Source organism: Podarcis pityusensis, assembly GCF_964106645.2.
Source record: "Podarcis pityusensis genome assembly, chromosome: 2".
Lineage (NCBI taxonomy): Eukaryota > Metazoa > Chordata > Lepidosauria > Squamata > Lacertidae > Podarcis > Podarcis pityusensis.
In genome coordinates this window covers 23,229,831-23,255,234 of record NC_138029.1, presented here as the reverse complement: position 1 = coordinate 23,255,234, position 25,404 = coordinate 23,229,831, and the positions used below count along the sequence as shown (strand labels likewise).

At 41.8% G+C, this 25,404-nt stretch overlaps 1 protein-coding gene across 1 annotated transcript; it reads left to right on the top strand.

The window, feature by feature from the left end:
• Positions 1-911: 911 nt before the first annotated feature.
• Positions 912-20,845, top strand: NOL11 (nucleolar protein 11). The gene is made up of 18 exons (XM_080993460.1): positions 912-1,118; positions 2,335-2,448; positions 3,045-3,101; positions 4,602-4,747; positions 5,522-5,579; positions 6,542-6,683; positions 7,490-7,687; positions 8,457-8,533; positions 9,942-10,065; positions 10,501-10,598; positions 12,158-12,235; positions 14,482-14,666; positions 15,264-15,389; positions 16,612-16,839; positions 18,234-18,312; positions 19,001-19,093; positions 20,352-20,459; positions 20,695-20,845. Exons 1-18 carry the CDS (start codon positions 981-983, stop codon positions 20,806-20,808), a joined length of 2,163 nt encoding a protein of 720 aa, XP_080849586.1. The 5' UTR covers positions 912-980; the 3' UTR covers positions 20,809-20,845.
• Positions 20,846-25,404: the final 4,559 nt, after the last annotated feature.

Sequence of the window (25,404 nt, the reverse complement as noted above, 5' to 3'; positions counted from 1 at the left end):
AAGGTACCACTGTATACCATCAGAGCATGTCATTTTGGTGAAAGTTATTTTTTGCAGAATGACCAGAATTTCTGCAGAATGACCCACAAAAAAAATCTCCCTAACCCTGAATCACAGTGGGCCACAATCACTCATACCCTGGCCTAACAGATTATAGTGTTGCTGCAAGGATACAAAAAAAAAAGTCAGGTAACTCATCAGTGAGCCAACGTTGTACTTTTCCTGAGCTCCTGCCACTCCCTGCCATGTATCTCCTCTGGGGTCTCAGCGCCATGAACACGGCCGCCAGTCCATTTGGATTTTTTACAAATAACGAGAGTTTGGTGCGGGCGCCAACTTGCCCTTTTCTCTCCTCCTCCTCCTCCTCCTCTTCTTCTTCTTCTTCTTTATATATCGCTCTATACCCAGAGGTCTCAGGGCTGTTCACGGAACAAAATCAAAAATACAAAAACCACAAAATATATAATCAAAATAAAAACAACAACCCAATAACACCCCCCCCCCAAGAAGCCACATTTTTAAAAGGGCTTAGAAGGTAAGCGCTTCATGGCAGGGCCTGGTTAGGGTGCTGTTAAAATGACCATAATTCAAACAGTGAGAATCCTAGACAGAGAAGTTATTGAGTGTTGTTGTTTTTTTGCAAAGTTGTTGCGTTTTTCATGGGAAAGCTGTCGTGCGTTCGGGTTTTCGCAGCACCACGCAGTTCCGGGGAATCCCGGGCGTATGGCAACCCCCATGTGGCCGGCGCTCGCCCCAATTCCTCGCCGTCTTCTCTTTCCCCAACAGATGGCGCTTTGCACTGTTCCCGCTGCGTAAGCTCACTGCGCCTGCGCGCCTCTGGTTCTGCGCCGAGCCCGGTTGGTTGGCCCCCGTCGATTTCATTCCCGCCCCTTCCTTTTAAACGAGGAGCTGGAGGCCGCCGCCGCCGTCCTGTGGGCGCAGGCGCACTCCCGTCCTTCTCGCCTCGCGTGGCCCTCAAGATGGCAGCCTTCTGTGAGGAGTTCGCGCTGTGCCCTTTGGCGGGAGCCGGGGTCCCCTCTCAGGGGCCGCTGGGCCTGGAGCAGGATGCGGACCGGGTGCTGCTCACGGACCGAGGCCGGACGGTGACGCTGTATAAGGTAACGACTCCTTGAGGAGAGGAGAAACTGGGGGCGGTGGGGGGGGAAGCGAGCCCATTGCCGCTTTCCCCATGTTTTGTTTCAAGTCCCTCAGGCACGATCCCTAGGAATAGTCGCAAAAGAGGGGGGCCTAGTGGCGAGGACCCGCTGCGCACCCGGTCATTTCTTTTGCGCGCAGAAGGTCCCCCGGGTTCGAGTCCCCGGCATCCCCCGCAGTATTGGATGGCAGGAACGATGGCAAAAGCGAGGACAACCTTCCTGCAGTTTCGCCTTCACCCCCAAAGGCGCCCTCTTCCCTTGTTCCCCAGGACAGACGGATATTAACAAGATGACAGAGGAAAAGACTTGGGTCTCTTTCTGCAATCCGTAGAATTCTCTCTCAAGAAAATCACATTTTGCTATGGCTCCGTGTATTTAAAAGAGCTGAACTCCCACAAGCACATGGCCTACAGCAGGCATAGGCAAACTCGGCCCTCCAGATGTTTTGGGACTACAACTCCCATCATCCCTGACCACTGGTCCTGTTAGCTAGGGGTGATGGGAGTTGTAGTCCCAAAACATCTGGAGGGCCAAGTTTGCCTACGCCTGACCTACAGTTTTATAAACAATTACAGTATAGGAAAAGATCCATCCTTATACAGTCGTACCTCGGGTTAAGTACTTAATTTGTTCCGGAGGTCCGTTCTTAACCTGAAACTGTTCTTAACCTGAAGCACAACTTTAGCTAATGGGGCCTCCTGCTGCCGCCATGCCGCCGGAGCACGATTTCTGTTCTCATCCTGAAGCAAAGTTCTTAACCTGAAGCACTATTTCTGGGTTAACGGAGTCTGTAACCTGAAGCGTATCATTGTACAGCAGGGTTCTTGCAACTATGATTTATAGGGGTTCTCCCAAGCTGGTGTGTGCACTCCTCCTTATGTTTGTATGCACTTTCTCTCAGTTTGAGAAAGTGCATACAAGCATATGGAGGAGTGTGCACACCAGCTTGGGAGAACTCCCATAAATCATAATTGCAAAAAGCACCGTGCTGTATAGCTCTGTAGAAGGATTTATCTTTTTCTATAATGGTTTATAAAACTATAGGGCATGTGCTTGTGGGGTTTCAGCTCTTTTAAATACACAGAGCAATAGCAAATTGAGATTTTATTGTGTGCATCTTAATTACTTATGCTAAGGATTTAGTGTCTTAACAGTTGATAAATTGGACTTTTTTTAGGTTTCAGATCAAAAACCACTGGGTTGCTGGTCAGTCAAACAAGGTCAAACAATTACATGTCCTGCTGTGTGCAATGCTGAAACAGGAGAGTTCATTATTGTCCATGATGATAAGGTATGATTTCTTATTAAGGCAAGCATTTGACTACGGTTACTTGGGAAACTGTTGCATTTGGTATAGTTTTATTGAAGCCATGGTGGTCTTTTAAAAAACTTCCTTTATAGAACTTGTAGTAGGCAAAACAATTCATGTTTAATCAGTCTGTTTTGAAACTGCATGCTAGTGTGGATGAAAACTTGTTCGTATTTTGAGTGTACAATAACTGATTTCTGATAGGGAACTGAGCCTCACAAAGACTGCTATCCTAAAAATACTTCGGTCAAAATCAGTAGGATTTATTTCCATAGAAACAAAAATGCATTAAATGTACATAGCAGAAGCCAATGGGATTTTGTAGGTTTACATTTGCAAATTCTGCACATATCAAGAGACTGTTGGGTCTGTCATAGTTGTCCTCTCTGCAGCATTCACACACATACCTGAGTGCACACTCATCTATTTTGGAAATCCTGGTTGTGTGTATATTACAGACCGTAAAAACTAGTGTATCTTAAATATCCTAACCTGAATTGCTTGTGTCTAGTCGAGCTTTGAGGTAATACTTTGCAAATAGATATTACGCCTTTTTAAAATGATGGTTTTTTCAAAAGGTTTTACAGATATGGAAGGAAGATGACAGTAACTTGGATAAAGCCTTTAAAGCAACGGTAAGTGCTGATAACTTGTAATAAAGTTGTTTTAGAGCATGGTAATTACCTTGTGCAATCAGTTGATGGCATGAGTTCTCTATATGTTAACATCAGCCTTGCAAATTATGGGTTGGCTCCAGAAAGGTTCTTCTGCAAACCAAAGTGTTCCTTCCCTATCTGTGATCTAGCAGGGGTACCAAGTGGAGCAAGGAAGGAGATTTTCACTGATAAGCACCTCTGGACAAGCTGTTCCGCAGGTTCAGGAGAGAACCTGGAACGGCATGGCAGATGATGTTGGGGCTGCAGGTGAATATTGTCGCCTCTTATTGTAGGAAAATGCCCTGTGAGCAGAACTCTGCCCATCTGAAGTCTGGATTGCACTGAAAAATAAAATAATTGTGTCTTTCTAGAACACTATATTTCACCTGTCCTTTCTCCTTCCCGCCTTAGTACGATAGAGGACCTTTTGCAAATTGTTGAAACAGTCCTTCCACCTAGGGCTAATAACTACTGTTGCACAGTAGAAGCTATGCAGTAACTTTAGTTAGTATCTGTGCTTTCAGTATCTAGACTTGGATTTTTGTGAATCATCAAAATACTCAACTGAGTAATGACCTTTTGGGGTATTCTTTTCTCTTTGGGCATAACCAATTTTGCTTTGCTGAAAGAGTTATATTTCAGTGTCAGTCAGAATAGTAATGCAGATGCTGTCACTGAGTTGCTGCAGAATTTTCTAGCTGTTACAATTGTTTTTACTGTACTGTGCCCTTCTTCAAAGGTGTAAATAGCAAATGACAAGAGTCCAGATTCAACTAACTCAGCACCCTTGTGAAAGCTAGCACAAGAGTTTCTGCTAGCACAGTGGACCTACCCTACTCCAATTCTTCTCCCATATCTGCTGTGAATTGTCAGGAAAACCCCAGACAAGCATACCTACTAATATTTAGATCTGTAATTCAGTTGCAACTCATTCCATTGCTCATACCAGTACCTGGAGCAATCAATTTTTTGAGGCCAGCCAGAGTGAATATAATTTTTTGCTGAACATTGCAATATTTATTAACATTTACCATACTTTACCGTGCATAAGACTAGCTTCCCCCCCTTAAAAATCATGCTAAAAAGTGGGTGTCATCTTAGATATGGGTAGTGCATAAGGTGGACGTTTGATTGGTTGCTGCTGCAGCTGTCAGCAACTATTGTGCGTGTTATTGGTTGCTGTGTCAATGGGTGGTGTTGATTGGCTGCTGCTGCAATTGGGTGGGCAATTGGGAGCTTCAGCTGGTGAGGGGACAGATGGGAGGCAGAATATTCTATGTGTGTGGGTGAGAATTTTTCGGCATTTCCCCTAAAACAACCCTGTGCAATCCTCCTTCCCATTTTCTGTAATTTCAGTCCCCAAAAATAGGAGGCATCTTATAGACGGGGAAGTATGGTATTACAAAGATACCTGCACTTTTGTTACCGTTTATATTGCACATTTAAATTCAAGACTAAAGTTAAGAGTTTATTTTGCAGTTGTCAGCAGATGTGTATCGGATACATTCTCTGCCTAATACCGAACCCCTGGTCCTGTTCAAAGGTGGTGCTGTCAAGAGTTTAGATGCTTTACTCACAGCCCCTCAGCAAGAAATTGAAAGCGTTGTTTCAGACGAAGTTATTAGGTGAGTGCCACAGTTAAGCTTTCCAATTCAAAAATTAAGCTATAGATTTGGTGCTGGGTCTCTCTAAATCCCTTAACCTCACTCTGGTACCAGAGCTACCCATCACCTTGTTTCTTTGTAATGTCTTATTCAGTTCATTCTTCCTGCAGGTGAACAATTAAAGTTTCTTAAGTAGGTTTGGGAACTAAGGAATACGGTGAATAAAGGCTCTCTATTTATTCCTCAAAAATGGGATAGTGCAAAGCATGATGGATAACTTCATACATTCAAATTTGCATCATACTTTACACTCATAGTTGTGTTGTATTGACTGCGAACCTTATTTCAAATAATAACCATGTTAGAATGCAATGCTAGACCAAACCATGGCTTAGCATGAATGTACGGATTGCGAGGGAGATGTTCACACCTGTTTTGCTCCTCCCTGGTTCTTATAAGCTCTCTCTGGTGCAGAAGCTATGCTTGGGTTAGTGTGCTGTCTGAACCCAGGATTGTGGTTAAGCTCTCTCTTCGATAACAACCTGTAGCCAATTTTTGATCTTGGCTACAGATGGTGATTTAAGGAGAAGAGAGCTCAACCACAATCCTTGGTTTCACTTAGATGCCACATGAGACCTAAATAAGCCACAGAGAAGCAGAAGCATATTTGCATGGTCCTAGTAAGTAATAGTTTGGCTTACCGTAGTGTGCAAAATAGGCCATTGTATTAAGTATTCTTTGTGGCCATGTTTTTAGTTTTGATTGCCCTGCAATAATAATATAACTTATTTTTAGATGGAGTGATGCTTTCTTGGACATTGGACATCCTGTTCTTATATTTATTACTGAGCAGGTAAGTGATAAATACTGTAAGGTTTTAAAGTAGAGATGCAACAACGTAAAAGTACATTTCCGTGTTTAAGTCACAGGTGTGGCTTTTGGTTACTATCTTCTTTGTTGATGCAGAATCAGTCTTAACACTTGAATAAGAATCCTCTACTGCAGGGGGCTACTTACATGCTTTAATTTGGGTACCTCTGTCTCCTCAACAAAGGTGTTCTAACAGATATTTCCAACCTTGGAAACTGAAATGTAAATATTTAGATTTATTTTCCATGATAAGCATTTTAAAGTTATTTACGTTGAACGAGCTTGTAGTAGCAATGGTCACAAATCCTTAAATTTGTGCATTGTGCATATGTACTCCACAGAAATAATAATAATAAAAACATACAGTAACTGATGGAAGGATTGCTCAGGCCTACTAAGAATTAAGTCTCTTCATATGAGCCAGTATGGAAATGTTACTATGCAGTAGAAGATTAATGCAAATGCAACGCTTCTGTAGTGCAGTGGTGCTGTTTTTATTTGCAGTTCTTGGGATGGTTTGGACAGGATGAGCAATGAATCATTCTCAAACTCGGAAAAAACCTTATTTTAATTTCAGTATTGTAGTACAATAGGTTGTCCAGAATGAACAACAAGAAACTCCTATTTCATTGTGCTTTAGAAAGTCCTGCTTTGTAGGGAATGGGGAATACTTTCTTATAAGAGGAATCCTCCAACTTAATGGTGCAAGCATACTATTGGACAGGCATTTGTTCACTGTAACTTGCTGGTATTACACAATCTTTGCTTTTTCGCTTGAATCATAGCTACACAATGATTTGTGGGGAATTGCCATTGCAAGTGTTTTTGGGGGGCCCAAATATCTCTTAGGTGTATGATATAGTTAATTTCTTCTGTCTAGCTGCAATGTCTTTTTAATGAATCTGGTTGTCTGGGAAATGAAAGAAGGCCACTTTTTTTCTTCAGGATGGGAATTGCTTCATATATGTTCAGCAGTGTAATCCATGCATCCTTCAGAAGTTTAAACTGGAACAAGGTGACGAGTCAGCCACACCGCTGGGTTTTGCAGCATACTTGAAAAACAAAGTTGTGACGTTGCTTTGCTTGTGTAAGTATTAAGGTATATTCTAATTGTACAGGAGGGGAACCTTGCCTTTATAAAGCGCAGAAGAGCAAGCATCATGTTATTTCCAATCAGTCTTTTGCAATTAAATGTTGCATAAACAGGCATAGTAGTTAATAGTTCTTAACAGTATAATTCTATACTTCTGTGAGGAGCATAGACATCTATGCATATTTACAAATTCAGTATACTGAGACTGCATTCAGATGTAATGTACAAACATGAACTCGGGGCCAAATGCTGCCTCTTCCTACTAAATGGGAGGGGGTTATAAGGTTACAGTATTTATGATAACATTTTTGCTGTTTTAACCGCTTGCCAGAATTGCTAAGCCTTTGCACACTTGTAATTGTCAAACCATATTGTGCTGTTGTATCCGAATGGGATTGCTGTGTTAAAGGTCAAAAACCTAAGACCGTTTCTTAGTTTGGGGTACCTATGCAATCATAAAGCCTTTAGTTGAGGATGGTATGTAGAAACTGGACAGACTGTAGTCCATTGATAACAGAGTATGTAGCTGAGAACAGAAGTTGCAGGGAAGGAGGCGTCCCCAAACCATTAAAATTATCTGACAGGCAATGTGCACGCATTAACTCCTTGGATGATTTTTGGCAATTGTGGCTAGTATGCATGGGCTACACAGGACCTCCATGGAAGCAGCTGACAAATGGAACCATTCCAAACCATGCCTCCTCTTAAGTGATGCCCTGTCTTTTACGGTGATGATTTGTCTATGTCAACTAATATTTATTAATTCTTAACTATTACGTAACTGAATTCTATTCTTACAGATTCCAACGGATGTGTGTATAAGGTTCTGGTGCCCCTGCAACAGAGTGGCTCTGAAGAAGTGCAATTTTTACAAAAGTCTCTTCTGATCAGACTTCTGGTATCTGGCAGTATTTTAAAAAGCACTTCAATTGCTATTCTCGATAAAGATCATATTGCCACAACAGGATGTTTGGATTCCCCAGATGGCCGCGTTAAAGGTAACATAAATCGCTTCAAAATGCAGCAGCTGGACTAAATCTATTCTGCTTAATTTGTTGACTGTAAACAGGAAGGAAACATCCAAGAAGCACTCTTAAATAAACATTAAACAAATATTGAGACCTAAAGTCAAGATTCTGTACAACAGCCTGGTGCCTGCCAGATACTTACTGATTGCAACTCCCATTGTTTGTGCTGCCTGGGATTAATAGGAGTTGGAATCCAACAACATCTGAAGGGCTATCATGCAATATAAAATGTAGAATAAAAAGCAACAAGTGTCTGGTCTGCAGGCAGCTAATCTAAATATGCAGATGCGTAAGAAAGAAGAGCAAGGAAAGACAGCAGAGAAAGATAAACAGGCAACTCCCAATTTGCATAGGGGTTGCGTTCCGGGTCATCACGCGCATAAGCCCACCCAGTTAGGCCCTCTTCTGGGTCTGAAAATGGTACAAATGTTCATGGAACACGAGCAAAATGGGATTTGCCTGTACAGTTGATTGTTATTGATCTGTTAAACCATACATGGTAGAGTGATTAATTATACAACTGAAGCTTCACTTTCTCAAAAATAGATTCGTTGAACGTAAGAGGTTAGTAAGGACTCTGATTATGAATTGAGACTTACTTCGGCAATGTTTGACAGGAAGGTTTTGGGTATGTTAATTACTTTGTAGGGCACATTGCCAAAGTTATCTTACTCAATTTGCAGGCAGCATTCATAACTGAAAGCTTTGCAAATGGTACTCTTGTTTTTTCTATTTGTAGATTGCTTTTCCATATGGAATATAAAATTTCAAACATTGCAGGCTTTAAAGGAATTACCACGGGGAACCACTGGACAAGTAAGTTGTGATCAATCCATTTTCATTTTAATACACTTGTAGCTAGTTTACAATGGAAAACCTTGAACAGAACGTATGAAATATGAAAAAAAGAATGCTGAAAAAGGGTATTAGTCAGATTTTAAAACATTCCCTGTTTTTCAGTGCACGTATTAGATGTTCTGCAGAGTGCACTGATCGATTGGGTGCATAAGGGGTGCAACTATCTTTGAAGAGCATATATGTGAATGCAGTGCAAGCCCAGCTGCTTCAGTGCATGTGCAAAACTCCTTCAAGAGCCATTGCCACTTTATGAATTAAAGATTGACTGATCCAGATCACTGGATATTTCTAAGCTCATCACAGATATTTGAAGGGTGTTGGTTGTGTAAATTGATCAGTAAAGGTAAAGCACCACTGACAGTTAAGTCCAGTCGCAGACAGCTCTGGGGTTGCGGTGCTCATCTCACTTTACTGGCCAAGGGAGCTGGCGTTTGTCCGCAGACAGTTTTTCTGGGTCATGTGGCCAGCGTGACTAAGCTGCTTCTGGCGCAACAGAACACCGAAACCAGAGCAGTGCATGGAAATACCGTTTACCTTCCCGCCAGAGCGGTACCTATTTATCTACTTGCATTTTTTGGCGTGTTTTTGAACTGCTAGGTTGGCAGGAGCTGGGACCGAGCAACGGTTGCGGGGAATCGAACTGCCGACCTTCTGATCGGCAAGCCCAAGAGGCTCAGTGGTTTAGACCACAGTGCCACCCGCGTCCCTAAATTGATCAGTAGTCTGCAATTACCGTATTTTTCGCCCTATAGGATGCACTTTTCCCCCTCCAAAAATGAAGGGGAAATGTGTGTGCATCCTATGGGGCGAATGCGCACCGACCCCTCTCGCTCTCCAGGCTTCAGGAAGCTATCCGCAAGCCTTGGGAGCCCGGCGGACAGCAAGCTCCGGGAGCGATGGCGAGGTTGCGCAACCTCGCCTTCGCTCCTGGACCTGTTCTGGGGGCTGGGGTTGGGGGAAGCTCGGACTTCCCCCACCCCCAGCCCCGCAAGCTCCGGGAGTGATGGCGAGGTTGAACGCAACCTCGCCGTCGCTCCCGGACCCGTTCTATGGCTCGGGGGGGGGGGATATATATTTTTTCTTTATTCCCCCCCCCCAAAAAAATAAGTGCGCCCTATATGGGCTGGTGCACCCTATAGGGCAAAAAATACGGTAATCATCTACAGATCTAGCAATAATTGAAAATCTTTGTAAGTGTGCCCCATTGCTCAGTTATTGCAGAGCTGCAGGTATATATAGATGCTACCTTTCAAAAGAAATTAGAAAGCTCAAAAGATCTGTAGCATTTAAGGGAGTGTTTGTGTTGTGAGTATATTGCATTAATTCACTTTCTACTTGCTAATTATTTGTATTTAATGTTTTCTAGTGTTGGTGTTACGGAGACAAACTCTTCATAACACATGGTAACGAATTAACAGTAATATTGTATAAGTGTGAAACATCTTCCTTGGCTGCTGCTGTTGGGAAAGTTAAGGATACACAAACATCAGGTAGGGCTTAATTATAAAGCTTATATTTACATTCACATAATCCTCTTTTGGAAAAGCCTTTAGAAAACTACATGTAAAAAATGCCCATCTTAAGCTGCTTATCCTATTAGAAGGCATTGTACTAAGATTTTTCAGTTTACAAATTGGATTTTAATATTCACAAATACTCTCATTTGTATTGTCCAATTCTCTGTGGATTTTAGATGGTATGCTGAAAAGTGTTTTTGCTTTACCTTAATTTATTATGATTAAATTCAATTAGACATTCAATATGGTAAACTCATAACAATAGCTTATTTTGACATCCTAACCCACGCATTACAAAAGCCAAGTTCTTGTCTGGTATAATTTTTATAGAAATCTTCTTTTGGTTATTTGTGCATAACAATAATAGGTTTCACTGTTTAATGTGCTAGTCTATATTACTTTTTCCAGAAATGAAGATTATACCTGCAGATTGGAACATGCTTCAAGAAGATGATCTGATAGGTGCAAAGCCAGATCAGCCTGCTAAGTGTGAATCTAATAGGCTGGTATGTTGGTTTCATAGTCACTATTCAATCTTCCTTTTGCTATATCCATTTCACTATTTATTAAACTCTTTAGATAGATGGATAAAATAGCATTTTCAACAAAAAGGGCATACCATTTTAAGGAATCCGTACAAGATACCAAAATTCCTTAAGTATCCTTGGTTTCTGTGCAATACAGCCAGAACGTTAATAGGCAATGCAAAGCAGGGAGTTCCAATCATTACAAAAAGAAACTCAGCTGTTGAATTTAAGGGAATTGTCCCGCTTTAAATGATGAAGTTTAACCTCTCTGATCTGCATAATGGTTACAGTTGAAATTGGGAAATATCAGTCCACTCTTTTGTTTGGTTTTTGGAAGATTTTCACTTGAATGCTTGGGGTTTAATCCAGATTAAGCTTTTGCAGTTTGATCTCATAGTCATGAATAACTTTTCACATCACTTGATTACAAATTGATATTCTTAAATGGTTATCTTGTTTTTTTTGGGGGGGGGGGAGCACAAAATATTAGTCCTGAAAGCATTTGCTAAATTGTTCTAGGGGGGATCAAGCTCTAACAGGGTGCACTAATCACCTATTTCCCCCTTCCCTCAGTGACATAGAATCCTAGAATGTAGAGTTGCAAGACACCATGAGGGTCATCTAGTCCAACCCCCTTCAATGCAGGAATATTTTGCCCAACGTTCCTCTAAACTCACTACACTATTCCAGAGCATCCTCCAGCCCTGTGGAACAGCTTTTCAGGCAGCTCCACAGGAAGAATCAGCAAAAAATTCCTCTTCCATTTTCTTCCTACCCCCCAACTTTACAAACATGGTGGTTTGACAGTGGGTCATCAAGTTGCATACCCATCCCTATTTATTTTGATAGAAAATATTTTATTTAAAAAAATCTGTGGATTTATGACTTGAGAAAAAATATTCCTAGCTGCCAGCAAACAAATTGGTAGGCATGTATATCATACTAAAGTAAAAAAGGAATTACTTGTACATGCTTTCCAGAAAATTAGTTGTATTGGACCATTGTACTAAAAATAGATATATATATTTCTTACTCAAGTTTGGGTGAACTTCAAGGCAGACTTGCATAGGATTGGGAAATTAATTCACTACTGAAACAGGGTGCTCTTTATTCTGGATTAGTTAATCCAGAACATTTTTTTATCTCTCCCTCCACCCACTGCTAGAAGGTGACCTTAGACAAATTGTCCTTTAGAAATTGCGGCTCTTGGCAGGAACAAAGATCATGTGCTAACATCTGCATAATGAAATATTTTTCATAATCTTGGATTTCTCTCTACATCTTCTAAAAAGATCAAAACTGATGCTTGCATATCTCTTTCCTTTATTAAATTATTAACCTATTTTGTTCTTAAAACATTTTTGTTTTGATGATCAAAAGAGAATATAACTACCAGTGAATTGAATCTGCTGGCAGAATTTTTAAAACTAGTTGTAATTGGTCCAGGATACGTGTTACCATTGGCTGTTCTTTTACTTTAACTGTCATGGAACTTTAATTCTCAAAGAATCTTACTATGCATGTTTAAATACTTGCAGTTGAGGTCAAGAAAGAGCATGGATGCAAAAACTCAACTGGAGACTCTGACAATGGAACAGCTGCTTTTAATTATCAAGGTAAATATAATAATTTATTATTTATACCCCTCCCATATGAAAAACACTTAGGAAAGTTGGAGTGGTTGGGTAGAGAACAAGATATCTTTTAGTGGCAATATTTCTTTCGCTACACATTGATGCTTTAACCAGAAAAAATGGTACCAGGAAATATGGTATACAGATGCACAATATTAAAAAATATGTATACTAACTTCTTAAAAAAGAATTGGCAATTTTTTTCCCCATCAGACTTTTAAATTGAACTCTGACTTTTAGTTTGAACTTGTTTTAAGTCTTTCCAAATTGGGTCTCTTGTACACAGCTCAGATCACTGTGATTAAGCACTGTGATTAAGCCAAATTTAAAATATTGGTCCTTCAAGTTTTACGGTAACTGTTGATTCATATTGTGAGAGCAATTGGACACTTTTGTGGGGTTTTATCAGTCAAGAAATTACTTTGCAAAGCTAGAATCCCACTGAAATATAGAGCTGTATTTACAAAGTAGATGTGAGTATATGTAAAATGGGAGATTTTACATAAAATTTATTCTAACAGAGCTTGCATTTAGGGGCGGGGGGGGTGCCCCAGGTGTCAACACTGAGGGGGGTGACAAAATGCTGGGTGACACTCACCTTGGGGTCTGCAGCGCGCCCGAGCCACACGTCTCTCCTGGGAGTGACGTGGTGGCTTGGGCACCCACAGGCTCCGCACTGCTCCAAACAGTCCACCCGCCACCTCCCCCTTAGCTGTAGGGTGGCTGAGTGGCAGGAGGCAGGCAGACTCCTCGGAGGCCCCGCAGAGCGTGCTGCCCCAGCTCGTCCCGCCCCGTGGGCAGTTGGTCCTGCTCCGCAGTCACAGGACATGCACGTCATCCCAGGCGCCCGATTGGCTTGCTCTGCCGCTGCTTCCATTAGCTTGCTTATAACTTCATTTACGTAGGACAGGAATGCAGCAGCAGGAATGGGAGAAGAGGGAGGCAGCTACTATTGTTCGCTCCAAGTACCCACATGGCTGCTCATTCACATTAAGCCATATGTCGGTGTAACATGTTCAGACCAAACCAATGAATCGTCTCACCGCTGATCAAACAAACAATAGTTTGTTTTCCACCTCCTCTTCCCTCATGCCTTTTGTAGCTTGATGAGCATCAGGGCTGGGGTATCAAACAAATCATATAACTCCATGCCGCAGTTGAAACAAACCACAGTTCATAAACCAGCAGCAAACCATACCTTCAGAGCATGGTTTATTGGCAGTAAACAAACTATAGTTAAGCTGTTGGGCAGGGTTTCAATAACCAGGCAGTGATTTAATGAACCATGGTTTATATTCCCATCTTTCAACTTTAGCAAAACTAAACCTGGTTTGCTGTGCTTTTTAGCAATGTAAATATGTGACTGAACTAGATCAGCAATTTTTCATTCCTCTCTGCTAAACTGAAATAACAACTGAAACCTTGACCCAACATGGTACCCTCCAGAAGTTCCTGGTCAGGGGTGCCAACTTGAATAAATATTGTGGGGGCCCAGGTAAGCCCCGTCCTGCATAATTGATCACATGATGCAGTGCACACATACCATTACAAAGGAAATGTCCATCAACTTTGTTGAGGCCCAGCCCCCACTGATATTGTGGGGCCCAAAGCCCCCACGGCCCCTAGGAGTTGGCTCCTATGTTCCTGGTAGTGCTCCCAACCAGCACAGTTGTGCTGGGTGACAGATTTTTTGCAAGTAATAAGCAACTGTTCTAAATCACCTTTCTACCTCGGAGGACAATGCTTATCGAGAAGTTTCCATTTAAAAATTAAAGCAGATGCAAATGTTTGCTATTGAATCCAATGTTCTAGTAGTGTTTTCATTCATGTTAAGACAGTATTGCTGAAAAATCTTATGATTTAGAGCCTGAGTACTGTAAGGGGAGGGGAAGGCTCATGTAGGGAGGTTTTCCCATCCCCTCCTCCACCCATCTACCATGGCATTCCTTGTCATCATCACCAGAAAGAACTCCTGTGACACATCCAGACATCTAAAGGCAGTGCTTTTGTTTCTTACAAAACATTCTCATGTAGGTTTCGGCTGGAATCTTACGCATTCACATGAGAGTAAGACTCACTGAACTTAACAGGATTGACTTCTGAGTAGTTATGCGTAGGATTGCACAGTTAACGGATTAAAACTCATAGGGCAACCAAGATTACTTTTAATTACTTTGGCTAATTAAAGCTGATTTTCTGGGACTGTTGAACAAAATACTCTCTTTCAGGATTCTTCTCAGAATGTAATTGAAGAAAAACTGAAGACATTTTTCTCCAGTACTCAGATACCAGACTTTCAAGCATCAGTTGGATGCGTACTATCTGCTCTTGTGAACAGGTGTAAAAGAGAGTCCTCATTTTACCCTCAGAATTGCCTGGTGCAAATTATCCAGACACAAGGCCTCTCTTACAGGTGAGCTAGTATTTATTTTATAATAAGGTAAAAAGGTAAAGGGACCCTGAACGGTTAAGTCCAGTCAAAGGCGACTATGGGGTGCGGCACTCATCTTGCTTCAGGCCAAGGGAGCCGGCGTTTGTCCACAGACAGCTTTCTGGGTCATGTGGCCAACATGACTAAACTGCTTCTGGTGCAACGGAAACACCATGACGGAAGCCAGAGCGCACAAAAACGCCATTTACCTTTCCACCACAGTGGTACCTATTTATCTACTTGCACTGGCGTGCTTTCAAACTGCTAGGTTGGCAGAAGCTGGGACAGAGCATTGGAGGCTCACCCCGTCGTGGGGATTTGAACCACCGACCTTCTGATCGGCAAGCCCAAGAGGCTCGGTGGTTTGGACCACAGTTCCACCCGCATCTCTCTTATTTTATAATGAAATTTAAGGAACTGGAATCCTTCAGGAACTTTGAGAATAGTGGCTTATCAGAAACTGATTTCTTGTGAACCTGTGGTGCTCCCAGAAACCTGAAATATTTTTGTGGATAAAAGTTAATATTTAACTAATTGCAATTATATCCGGAGATGTAACTGTTTACCCTTTTGTTCAAGTATGTGCCCAGATTTAATGGCAGTTGCCTTGGAGAAAACAGATGTACACTTGTTACAACTATGTCTCCAGCAGTTTCCTGACATCCCTGAAGCAATTACCTGTGCTTGCCTGAGGACATTCCTGAGGTCAGTATCAAGCAATTTATCCTACATTTTTATTGATCATGCTTGCAATAGTTTGCTTTGAAGTACTATTTTTTCTCTTCAAATTACTTTGTGGGTAATAAAGCAACTTCAGAGACAACATGGTGTATGAACACTAGCCTACCACTTTGGTAAGAAGTAGAAATGACATGTATTTTACCCTATTTAATTCCCTTGTGTATGAGAGCTGTTCATAATGGACTCCATTGCATTTATCAGATGAGATTTCCATTGTTTTAGAGAAATTTTCATTTAGAAATGCTGAATCTTCTTCCTTTTAATTGACTGCAGTCAGAAAAGGTTAGTATGTGAAATCAGGGAGAGTAAATTAACTACCTGATGACTTTAGGCATTCTCCAAATGCACAGTCATCTCTAAAATGCAATTTTGTGTGTTATGGGATGTTGTGTTATGGGAGGCTGAAGGCAGCCCTGTTTAGGGAAGCTTTTAATGTTTAACAGACCACTGTATTTTAATACTTTGTTGGAAGCCACCCAGAGCGGCTGGGGAAGCCCAGCCAGATGGGTGGGGTATAAATAAATTATTATTAGTAGTATTAGTATTAGTATTAGTATTAGTATTAGTATTAGTATTATTTTATTATTATTATTAATTTATCAATGCAAATTGAATGTAATAATAATAATTTTTATTTATACCCTGCCCTCCCCAGCCAAGGCCTGGCTCAGGGCATCTAACAAGCAATAATAAAAACAAGTTGAATGAATACAACTTAAAAACAAGATTAAAATACAATATTGAAATATTAAAATATTAAAATGCAGCCTCATCACAGGAGGAGAAAGGAAAATGAAAAAAGAAAGAGGGGGAGGGAATCAAATTGGCTCCAAGCCAAAGGCCAGGTGGAACAACTCTGTCTTACAGGCCCTGCGGAAAGAAATCAGATCCTGCAGGGCCCTGGTCTCATGAGGCAGAGCGTTCCACCAGGCCGGAGCCAGAGTTGAAAAGGCCCTGGCTCTGGTTGAAGCTAATCTAACTTCCTTAGGGCCCGGGACCATTAGGGTGTTGCTATTTATGTAGAGACTTCTCTAGACATGCATGGAAAGGCATGTTCTTCTGTCCATCTTAATCCCAGATAGTAGTTATTGATGTTGTTGTTATGAAATGTCAATTTCAGAAATTTCTTATAAAATGCCTTTTTAAACTAATATCAGCATCTGGGGACTTTTCTTTTTCTTCCTAGCATTGGTGATGACCGCCTTGAAGAAATGAATGTGTATTTAGATTCTGTAGCAGGTTATGTTGATACTGCGCACAACAACAGAATGGGAACGCAGTCTAAAGTTATACAGAACGGCTTCAATTCTGAGCTCCCAGAAGAAGACATCTGCGACACACCGTTAACTCAGAAATCTCACATGACATACACAAGAGAAATATGCCCTGTTGGACCACAGAAGGCAACGTTGCTGTATCCTTTGCACATTACCGTATTTTTTGCACCATAGGACGCACCGGACAATAGGACGCACTTTGTTTTAGAGGGGGGAGAACAAGAAAAAAAAATTCTCCCCCTCTCTGCCCAGCGCCCCTTCAGCGAAGTGGCAGGAGGCGCTGTGCAGAGAGGGGGAGAACTTTCCCCCTCTTGTTTTCCCGCTCTAAAAAAAGGTGCCGTTTAAGGTGCGTTCAGGCGGCTACCTTGGAAGCCTGGAGAGCGAGAGGGGTCGGTGTGCACTGACCCCTCTCGCTCTCCAGGCTTCAGGTTCCTTTCGACCTGCTCTTTGGGGCTGGCGGGGGGAAGCCCACCACCAGCCCCAAAGAGCAGTTCAGGGAGCAGCGGAAAGGCGCAGCGGAGAGGCTCCTGCCATAGCCGTGCGTCACCTCTCCAGCCGGGAGAGGGTCGCTGGGCTATGGCTTCTTTAGCCCCCCGCGCGCTCTTCCGGCTGGAGAGGTGACGGGCGGCTATGGCAAGAGCCTCAATAGCTGCGCGTCACCTCTCCAGCAGGGAGAGGGTCGCGGGGTGCTTCTTTAGCCCCGCGTGCCCTCTCCCGGCTGGAGAGGTGATGCGCGGCTATAGAAGCTCCTGCCATAGCCGCCCGTCACCTCTCCAGCCGGGAGAGGGTCACGGGGGGCTGCTTTAGCCCCGCGCGCGCTCTCCCGGCTGGAGAGGTGACGCGCGGCTATAGAAGCTCCTGCCATAGCCGCCCGTCACCTCTCCAGCTGGGAGAGGGTCACGGGGGGCTGCTTTAGCCCCCCCGCGCGCTCTCCCGGCTGGAGAGGTGACGCGGGGCTGTAGAGGCTCCTGCCATAGCCGCACGTCGCCTCCAGCCGGGAGAGGGTCGCGGGGCTATGGCGTCTTCGCTCCATAGGACGCACACACATTTTCCCTTCGTTTTTGAAGGGAAAAAAGTGTGTCCTATAGAGCGAAAAATACGGTAAATAAAGTTGTTCTTACAGATGTGGAACGGTTATGTGGCACCTGTGGCATATTGTTCCACCATGTTGGAACCTCATTTCTTGGGAGATTTAACAATCATGAAGGAATGGGAAGGTAGTATTTTGCTGCACCACCCCCAGTGCACCCTGAAGAACTGCTCTAGAGAGTAAGGTGAGGTGGAGTTTCCTGCCTCCCCCACTTCTTCCTTCACTGAGAGCTTCTGTTGAACCTTTTGTCCCTTCCTTGGCAGAAGGATCCCTTCTACTTGCAGAAAGAAGACTGCAGTTCGAACCTATTTTGTTAGCCTTTTAAAAAATGCTTTCTTTTTCAAAGATGTTACTCTTAAAAAATTTGGGTGGGTAGGCTGGGATACAATAAAAATCTTAATGCACATTGGTCCTTGACCCTATTACCTGAATCTTACGCAGAAACACCATTCTTCGTTCAGCATACAGTGAGACATTTCTTTTGCCTCATCTGAAAGATCTCTCAGCTGAGCAAGTCATTGTAAGTAGCGACTCCTCTCTTGACTGTTTCTAGATATTATTGTTGATTACATATTTGTTCTTTGAGCATCTTTTGGCTTTTAGAGAAATTATCAATGAACTTTTTCAGTTATGAAATCCATATCTAAATATCACATATCTAAATCCATGTTGATTATTACTGTGATAAATAGATAAGTATCCACTGAATGATATTTCATCCCACACTGGTTCTGTAGAACCTCCTCGGCCTCTGGTAGTGATAGTTTTAAACTTCAGGTATAACGTTAGTGTAAGCTTCAGGATGTGTTCATGATTAAATTTGCTGCACTTATGCACATTATTATATATTATATAAATTAGAAAGGGAGGGTGGAATTACTGCATGACATTGGTCAGATTAGACTGAGGACCTTCAGAAGTTTCACTTCTATGCAAGCTGTTACAGGCCTGATGTATATTTGTTATGTCTAAATTTGAAATCAATATAGGAAGGCAGGCTTGCTTTGCACTTTATATTTGTTTCTGCATGGAAAAAGTCAGCATAGATTGGTGATATAGTGAGATCCCTGAATTGAGTTGTAGAAAGAAAATTGAGACAAGTATTATTTTTTTTAATGACTGAATACTCGTTTGCAAGTATATTAAAAATTCTGTACTGTATATACTTAAAATTGAACTACTACTTTTAAATATTTTTTTCTTCCTAGTTATTTCTCCGGTATCTGCAGTATCTGTACATGAAGTGCAATGAAGAGGCTGCTGTAGACCTTCCTGTAATATTTTGTCTGTCGATAAACCAGGTAAGGGGCAGGTGGGAATTAAATTCATCATTGTTCTTGTGAGTTATCAGCATCTATGTTTCAACTCTAGATGTCTGCTTCATTGAAAGGACTAGATCTGCATGTGCGCTCCTCTGTGTATTCAGAGTCCGTTTCAGCCCAATGGTAAACATAACTGTCTTCAATTAATGTTTATTCTAAAAGTGAGACTTGGGCTCTTATGGCAGAAATTGTTTTATAGGATCCTTGGTTCCTTTTTTCATGGTTAAAGAAAAATATGCTTCCCTCCTCCAGTTGCTCATGGTGCAGTGACAGAAGGATTGTTAACACACATGATGCGGTATTGATCTGTTTCCCAATTTTGAATGATGTTATTGCCCTGGCTAACTTGGTTTGGGAAACAGATCTGAAAGTTTACAAGATAGCATTGATAGGATCCCTTACAATGGGATAGAATCATACATTGAGACAGGGAAGTCTGTGACTTTCATGATTGCCTTGGATATTCTGCTCCTATAAGCAGTTGCTTAGCTATGCCTGCATTACACACTGTTATATTTGCAGAATCATTGTTGAAAGATGACAGTTTCAACTCCCTCCCACTCGGCAGCCAAGGTTGTTTTAAATTTAAATTTGCTACATGTACATTTCTTGCCAGACGTGTGGCAAGGAAGCTTTTATATTATAAAGAAATTATTTCCTGAGTGTTAGTCTCTTGCATAAAAGCTAAGCAAGTCTTGTGGTACCGTTAAAACATTGGGTTGTGCTCAGCTAAGTCCTACCCATTAGCTCTATTGAAATTAATTTTGGGTAGGACCATCATTGAATCCAATTTCAAGAAATCTATAATGGCATAAGCTTTCGTAGACTACAACCCACTTCATCATATGCATGATTGTACAGAAATGACTGTCTTCTGTGGAATATCGTTATTTTCCATTTCAGTGCAGAGAGTTGCATCTGAAGGCTGCATGAACAGAATTTCCCTGCTTCTCCTCCCACCAACTTCCGTACTCCCTAAATGTGCAGGAGCTTTAGAGGGTCCCCCAAATCTGCTTAGAAAACTTGAGTGGGGGGGGGGCAAAGAATGGAGGGCTAGATTAAAATCAGAAGCCCCATTGCACAAAAGGAAATTGGTTCTGCTCACGGATGGGCACATGTCACTCAATAAAATTATAAGGTAGTGGAATTCTGTCTAATGGTGCTGACTTTCTCGTGCATGTGCTGAAGGTTGAGGTATCACTAGCTTATGCTTATCTATCACTGGTTTAATTTTCAGATCACGGACTGGATATGCCTTCTCCTAGATGCTCACTTTACAGTTATTGTGATGTTGCCAGAAGCAAGAGAATTACTTTCTAAGCTGCACAAGTTTGTTAGAGCCCAAGTAAGTTCCCCTTCCTTTTGAAATTGCAGCACCAGAAGCACAGGTTGAACGTTGTAGGTGGTGATACCAAACCAAGCTTCCTTTTGAAAACCACAAATGTTATCCTTTGTTTGATATCATGCGCCGCCCTTTTGCATGAAGGCAACAGTAGTGTCACTTGTGGGAATAAAAGCAATGTTTATAAAGGGCTGGCAGGAAATACGAACAAGTCTTATTTGTTTCCCTCCTCTTTTAGGTACGTTTTTACTCAGAACTCAACAAGATTGAAGGAAGCCTGAGGCATTTGCAAAGGATACAGCACCCAGATGATGTGGGCTTATATTCCATTGAAGTTCTGAAACTTGTATGAATAAGGCACATGTTTCTCATAAAATTATTGTTACGAATCTACTGTGGACATTTTTCTCCCTCTTTGCATTCCGGCTCATCTGTTCTACCTTGTAAAAGCTTATTAATACCAGAATTCTCATTGGTGAACTGTACTGATACCCCTTCAAGGCCGTCTTTTCTAACTTGGTGCCTTCCAGATGTTTTGGGCTGGGGCAGATGGGATTTGAAGCCTTTGATATCTGGAGGGCACCAGGATGGCAGAGGCTGCTGTAAGTTACATTACGACTACAACATCCAACCTGGATATCATGTGTATATGTATAAACCGTAGCCCAGATCCACTTTAAGATACACTAAAGACAAGAGGGTGTCATTAGGAAAGCAACATGCATTTCTTAAAAGAGGTCTTAGCTTGTTTACACTTACAGTCTTGTAGACTTGTTTGCAAGCTATCTAACACAGGAAAAGTAAATTACAACAGCAAAGTTCAGACCTAGTATAAAAGTTGTAGGTAAATGGTGTCAGTACCTTGAAAGTAAAGTGGTACCTCGGGTTAAGAACTTAATTCGTTCCGGAGGTCTGTTCTTAACCTGAAGCACCACTTTAGCTAATGGGGCCTCCTGCTGCCGTTGCGCCATTTCTGTTCTCATCCTGAAGCAAAGTTCTTAACCTGAGGTAATATTTCTGGGTTAGCGGAGTCTGTAACCTGAAGCGTATGTAACCTGAAGCATATGTAACCCGAGGTACCACTGTACTGCATGCATAATATATAATACACACAATACAGTTTAGAGATAACTCTAGCTCTTAAAACCTGCTAAAGAAAGTATGGTACACCATGAAACTTCATACTTTAGGTAGAGTCTCCCACAAGGAAAACTCAATTGAAAGAAAGTATTACAAAAAAAGTTTCAGTCCATGCCTTAATTGGTCAAGCTTCCATGCTGATACAGTGTTCAGTAGGCCATGCCTAACCAGGAAAGAGCTATTTGGCTTCTCAGGAGAAAGATGCTGCTGAAAACATAATTTTCAGCTCTGTACACCAGAACTGGTATTGTGAATTACTTGGGAACAAAAAGCGCACAAGCTAGGCGTCTTGATATGGTGTTATTTTTCTGTCCGCACGAGGGAATAGAAGATGATACAGAAGCCACATGCAGCACTAGGTCAAAACACGCTGTAATTTTAGTAAATTATCAAGTTCCAATAGTTTGCTGTGTTAAGACAGCTTTGACTTAAGTCTTTGGCATTCCATCAACTGGGTCAACCCAACGGGAATACCATATGCCAGTAGACAACCGCTGGTCCTTTTGCTTAAAAGCCTGCTGCAGAAGCATTGGATTGGCTCTGCCATCTTTCACACACCCATCCCTTGCCCTTCCCCCTCTCAGTGGCATTGACATTGGGAAGCCAGGTGTACCCTGCCTGCAACTCCCTGCCACTCACTGCTGATGAAGGTTCTGTGGTGCTCTGTGCCTTTTTGTCATCTTTAGGCATCGTAACCATTCTCTAGGGTTAGGAGAGCTGTAATGTTCTGTTTATGATGTGTTAAAGCTAGTGGCAATGGTTCGTCGCAGCAAACCTAAGCAACTTTAAAAATGCATTTATTGACAAATCAGAGTTAAAATGTGGTGCTACAAAGAAAAACAGATTTGTGGCCTCTTGTTTACTCATGAATTAGTCGCTTCATAATTAAAATGGAAATCAGATGAGCTTTGTCATTTGCAGCTTGCAATAGAAGATATGGCTGTAGTTAGAAAAAGCACTGTTTGTACCTTAACAGAGCTATCGGGAAATGTCAGTCTTACAAAAGCAAGTCTGATAGGCTGCAAAAGCCTTGTACAGCTGTCAGATAATCATCATAAAACTTACAGCCAGCTTTTAATGCTGCAAAATTTGCTGATTGTATTCTCCTGGAGGCCGTATTCTGCATTTCAAGTGTCCCTGATTTTCCACCTGATAAGCTTTGATTGCTGCATAAATTACCAAAGGAGGTTGAGTGTGAAGATCTTGGTGATTCATATATCATTTAGAACACCTATGTTCCATACAGACACCACCTCAGATCTCTGAATTGCTGCTTAAACTTTCCTTTGAATGGTGGCTATCTTCTAATAATGAGGATCTGAGCTTAACAGCAAACTGGAACATAAAGTCCTATAGCTTAGCCATTTCCCCAGGCATTGCATTAAGTTGAAGCACTTAGAAAAGATAACAACACCAGAATGAATTTGGTGATAGGTAGAACAAAAAGATTGGCCTCAATATTATACTAAAATGCTATGCCTTTTCCTGAAAGGAGTGGATAACAAAGTTTTGGTTCATATACTTCACGCAAACCAATATTCTGGCATTCCAGACAGAATGACAAATTGTCATTCTTGACTGTCCACACAAAAGAAAGTGGCTATAAACATTAAAGCTGTATAGCTTTACTCAACCATCAACAATTTGTTGTAATCACATTGGGTTGGATCCAAAAATGTTCTATCATTCACTTAGGGAGTCCATTTAAAAATGCACAGGCTTCCACTCTGTTGAATGCTTCTACAAGTGGAAGGATACGAGATGACTTTTGCCAGTAATTTTTCCACCAGGCCACTTGTACTATTGAACTATTCTGAGGAGCCCCTCATCCCTCCCAAGCAGATTTTTCAGGAAAGGGAGGGGGAAAGGGAAATACTATTTTCTGACATTTGAGTATATTGAAAATGACTCGCCTGCCTTAAGTTTGTGGGGGGTCTCTTGTCAGATCAAAACACCCTTCTAAAACCATAAGGGTACCTGTGGATCTTTCTAACCCATTGTAGCTGAACCCTGATGCTATTGTTAAATGTCAAACTCCCTTGGAGTGGGTTGTATCACTGTGAAGTTTACCCAGTAGCCCAGAGCTTGGCTGCAGTGTGTAGGTGTGTCATACAAATGCTCCCCAAGTTCCTCCCGGGGCTGGAAAGGGGTTTGTTTAACCTTTGGTTTGCTAGTAAAACTGAATTACCATGTCGCGAAATCACACATGTCTAAAGAGTGCGTCACCAACACGAAAAGTTTGGAAAGCTCTGCGGTAGCCTTTGCCAACAAAGCTATAAAGGACAGCATCTGCAGGTAATCAGTTGCTATATTAATAATTGGAATTCAACTTTTGTACACCTTTGCAGGAAGAATAGGGGAAAGTGCAACTCAGGAGCAGGTAGCATGCAAGGTTTGTGCAACTTGTCTCCCTTGAAAATGCGTTAACTGAATCACCTTTAATAATACCCTTCCCATGTGGTGGCCATGTTGTGGTAGAACTGCAAGTTAACCAGAATAGTGGTCTACGACAGAATATAGGAATTCCTGATCTTCACAAGACTGCAAGTGTAGAGCAAGCAGACAGCAGACCTCAAGAAGATACTTGCAGAATAAACTATGATGACTTGCACAGGTGAGTCTAATGATAACGTTCTATGAAATGGAAACCTAATTTCACATAGTTCAAGCTATTCAGGGGGCAATATATTCCTGCCACCAAAAATGATTAACAATCTAATCAATCTATCAAAGGATCACACAGTTAACCCTGAAGAAGATTTAACATGTCTCTTTTCCAGATCTAATGTCCTCTCATTGATTATGGAAGTTCTGGAATTGAAGGGTGCAGATGAGATCCAAGGCCATATGGGGTGTGGCAGGCAGAGGGGGTAACCATTCAAAATCTGACCTGTTTTCAAAGACTGCTGAATTTGAAAATGTGCTGTGTTTTGCTCTGAGTAGACCCATTTAAATTCATGAATATGACCAGGCTAGGGTCATTGGGTGGAATTCAGCTACGTTCTTGTGTGCTTGAGGTCTGCTCATGTGAAAGGATTTTCCCAGCTTTTCCCTGCCTTGCTGTGCCACATAAAACTGCTCTGGAGGGTTAGGAGCTAGTCTTGTTGGGTTAACAGTTAACCTCACTTAGCACTACATTGAATGCCACCCATTAATGTCAGTGGGTCTACCCTGAGTAAAACTTAGTGGAATACTACCACTAAATGTATTTACTGTTCCAACACTTGAATGAGAGAGGCAAATTATTTGTGCTGTACAGTGGTACCTCAGGTTAAGAACTTAATTCGTTCCGGAGGTCCGTTATTAACCTGAAACTGTTCTTAACCTGAAGCACCACTTTAGCTAATGGGACCTGACACTGTGTGATGTCTGTTCTTATCCTGAAGCAAAGTTCTTAACCTGAAGCACTATTTCTGGGTTAGCGGAGTCTGTAACCTGAAGCGTCTGTAATCCGAGATACCACTGTATAGTGCAAGCTACACATCTAGATGCAATTGACTGAAAAGGCGGGTCTAACATTTTATTTTGTGTTTGTTTTTATTCTAACCTGCTGATTTATGGATAAGGGCTATCCGCAAAGACTTTGCACGGCTAATGAGCTTCCAGTCCGCTTTTGGTTTTCAGATCGCAATTCTGACTGAGAAGCCTGTATGGGTTACTATAAAAATGAACATAATCTGTGGAAGGGATGGATTCAAGCCAGTCTCTATATTTACTTTTTAATAGCATTGGTTGAAACCACCTAAATTCTCCCACATCCACCTAATGTAGGAGTACTGCACCGAGAGAGAAAGCTAGGGGACAAATT

Coding starts and splice junctions, on each gene's coding strand:
- NOL11 (XM_080993460.1), top strand. CDS start 981: ATGGCAGCCTTCTGTGAGGAGTTCGCGCTGTGCCCTTTGGCGGGAGCC. Junction 7,688..8,456: donor CCCAGATGGCCGCGTTAAAG/GTAACATAAATC, acceptor TTCTATTTGTAG/ATTGCTTTTCCATATGGAAT. Junction 8,534..9,941: donor CACGGGGAACCACTGGACAA/GTAAGTTGTGAT, acceptor AATGTTTTCTAG/TGTTGGTGTTACGGAGACAA.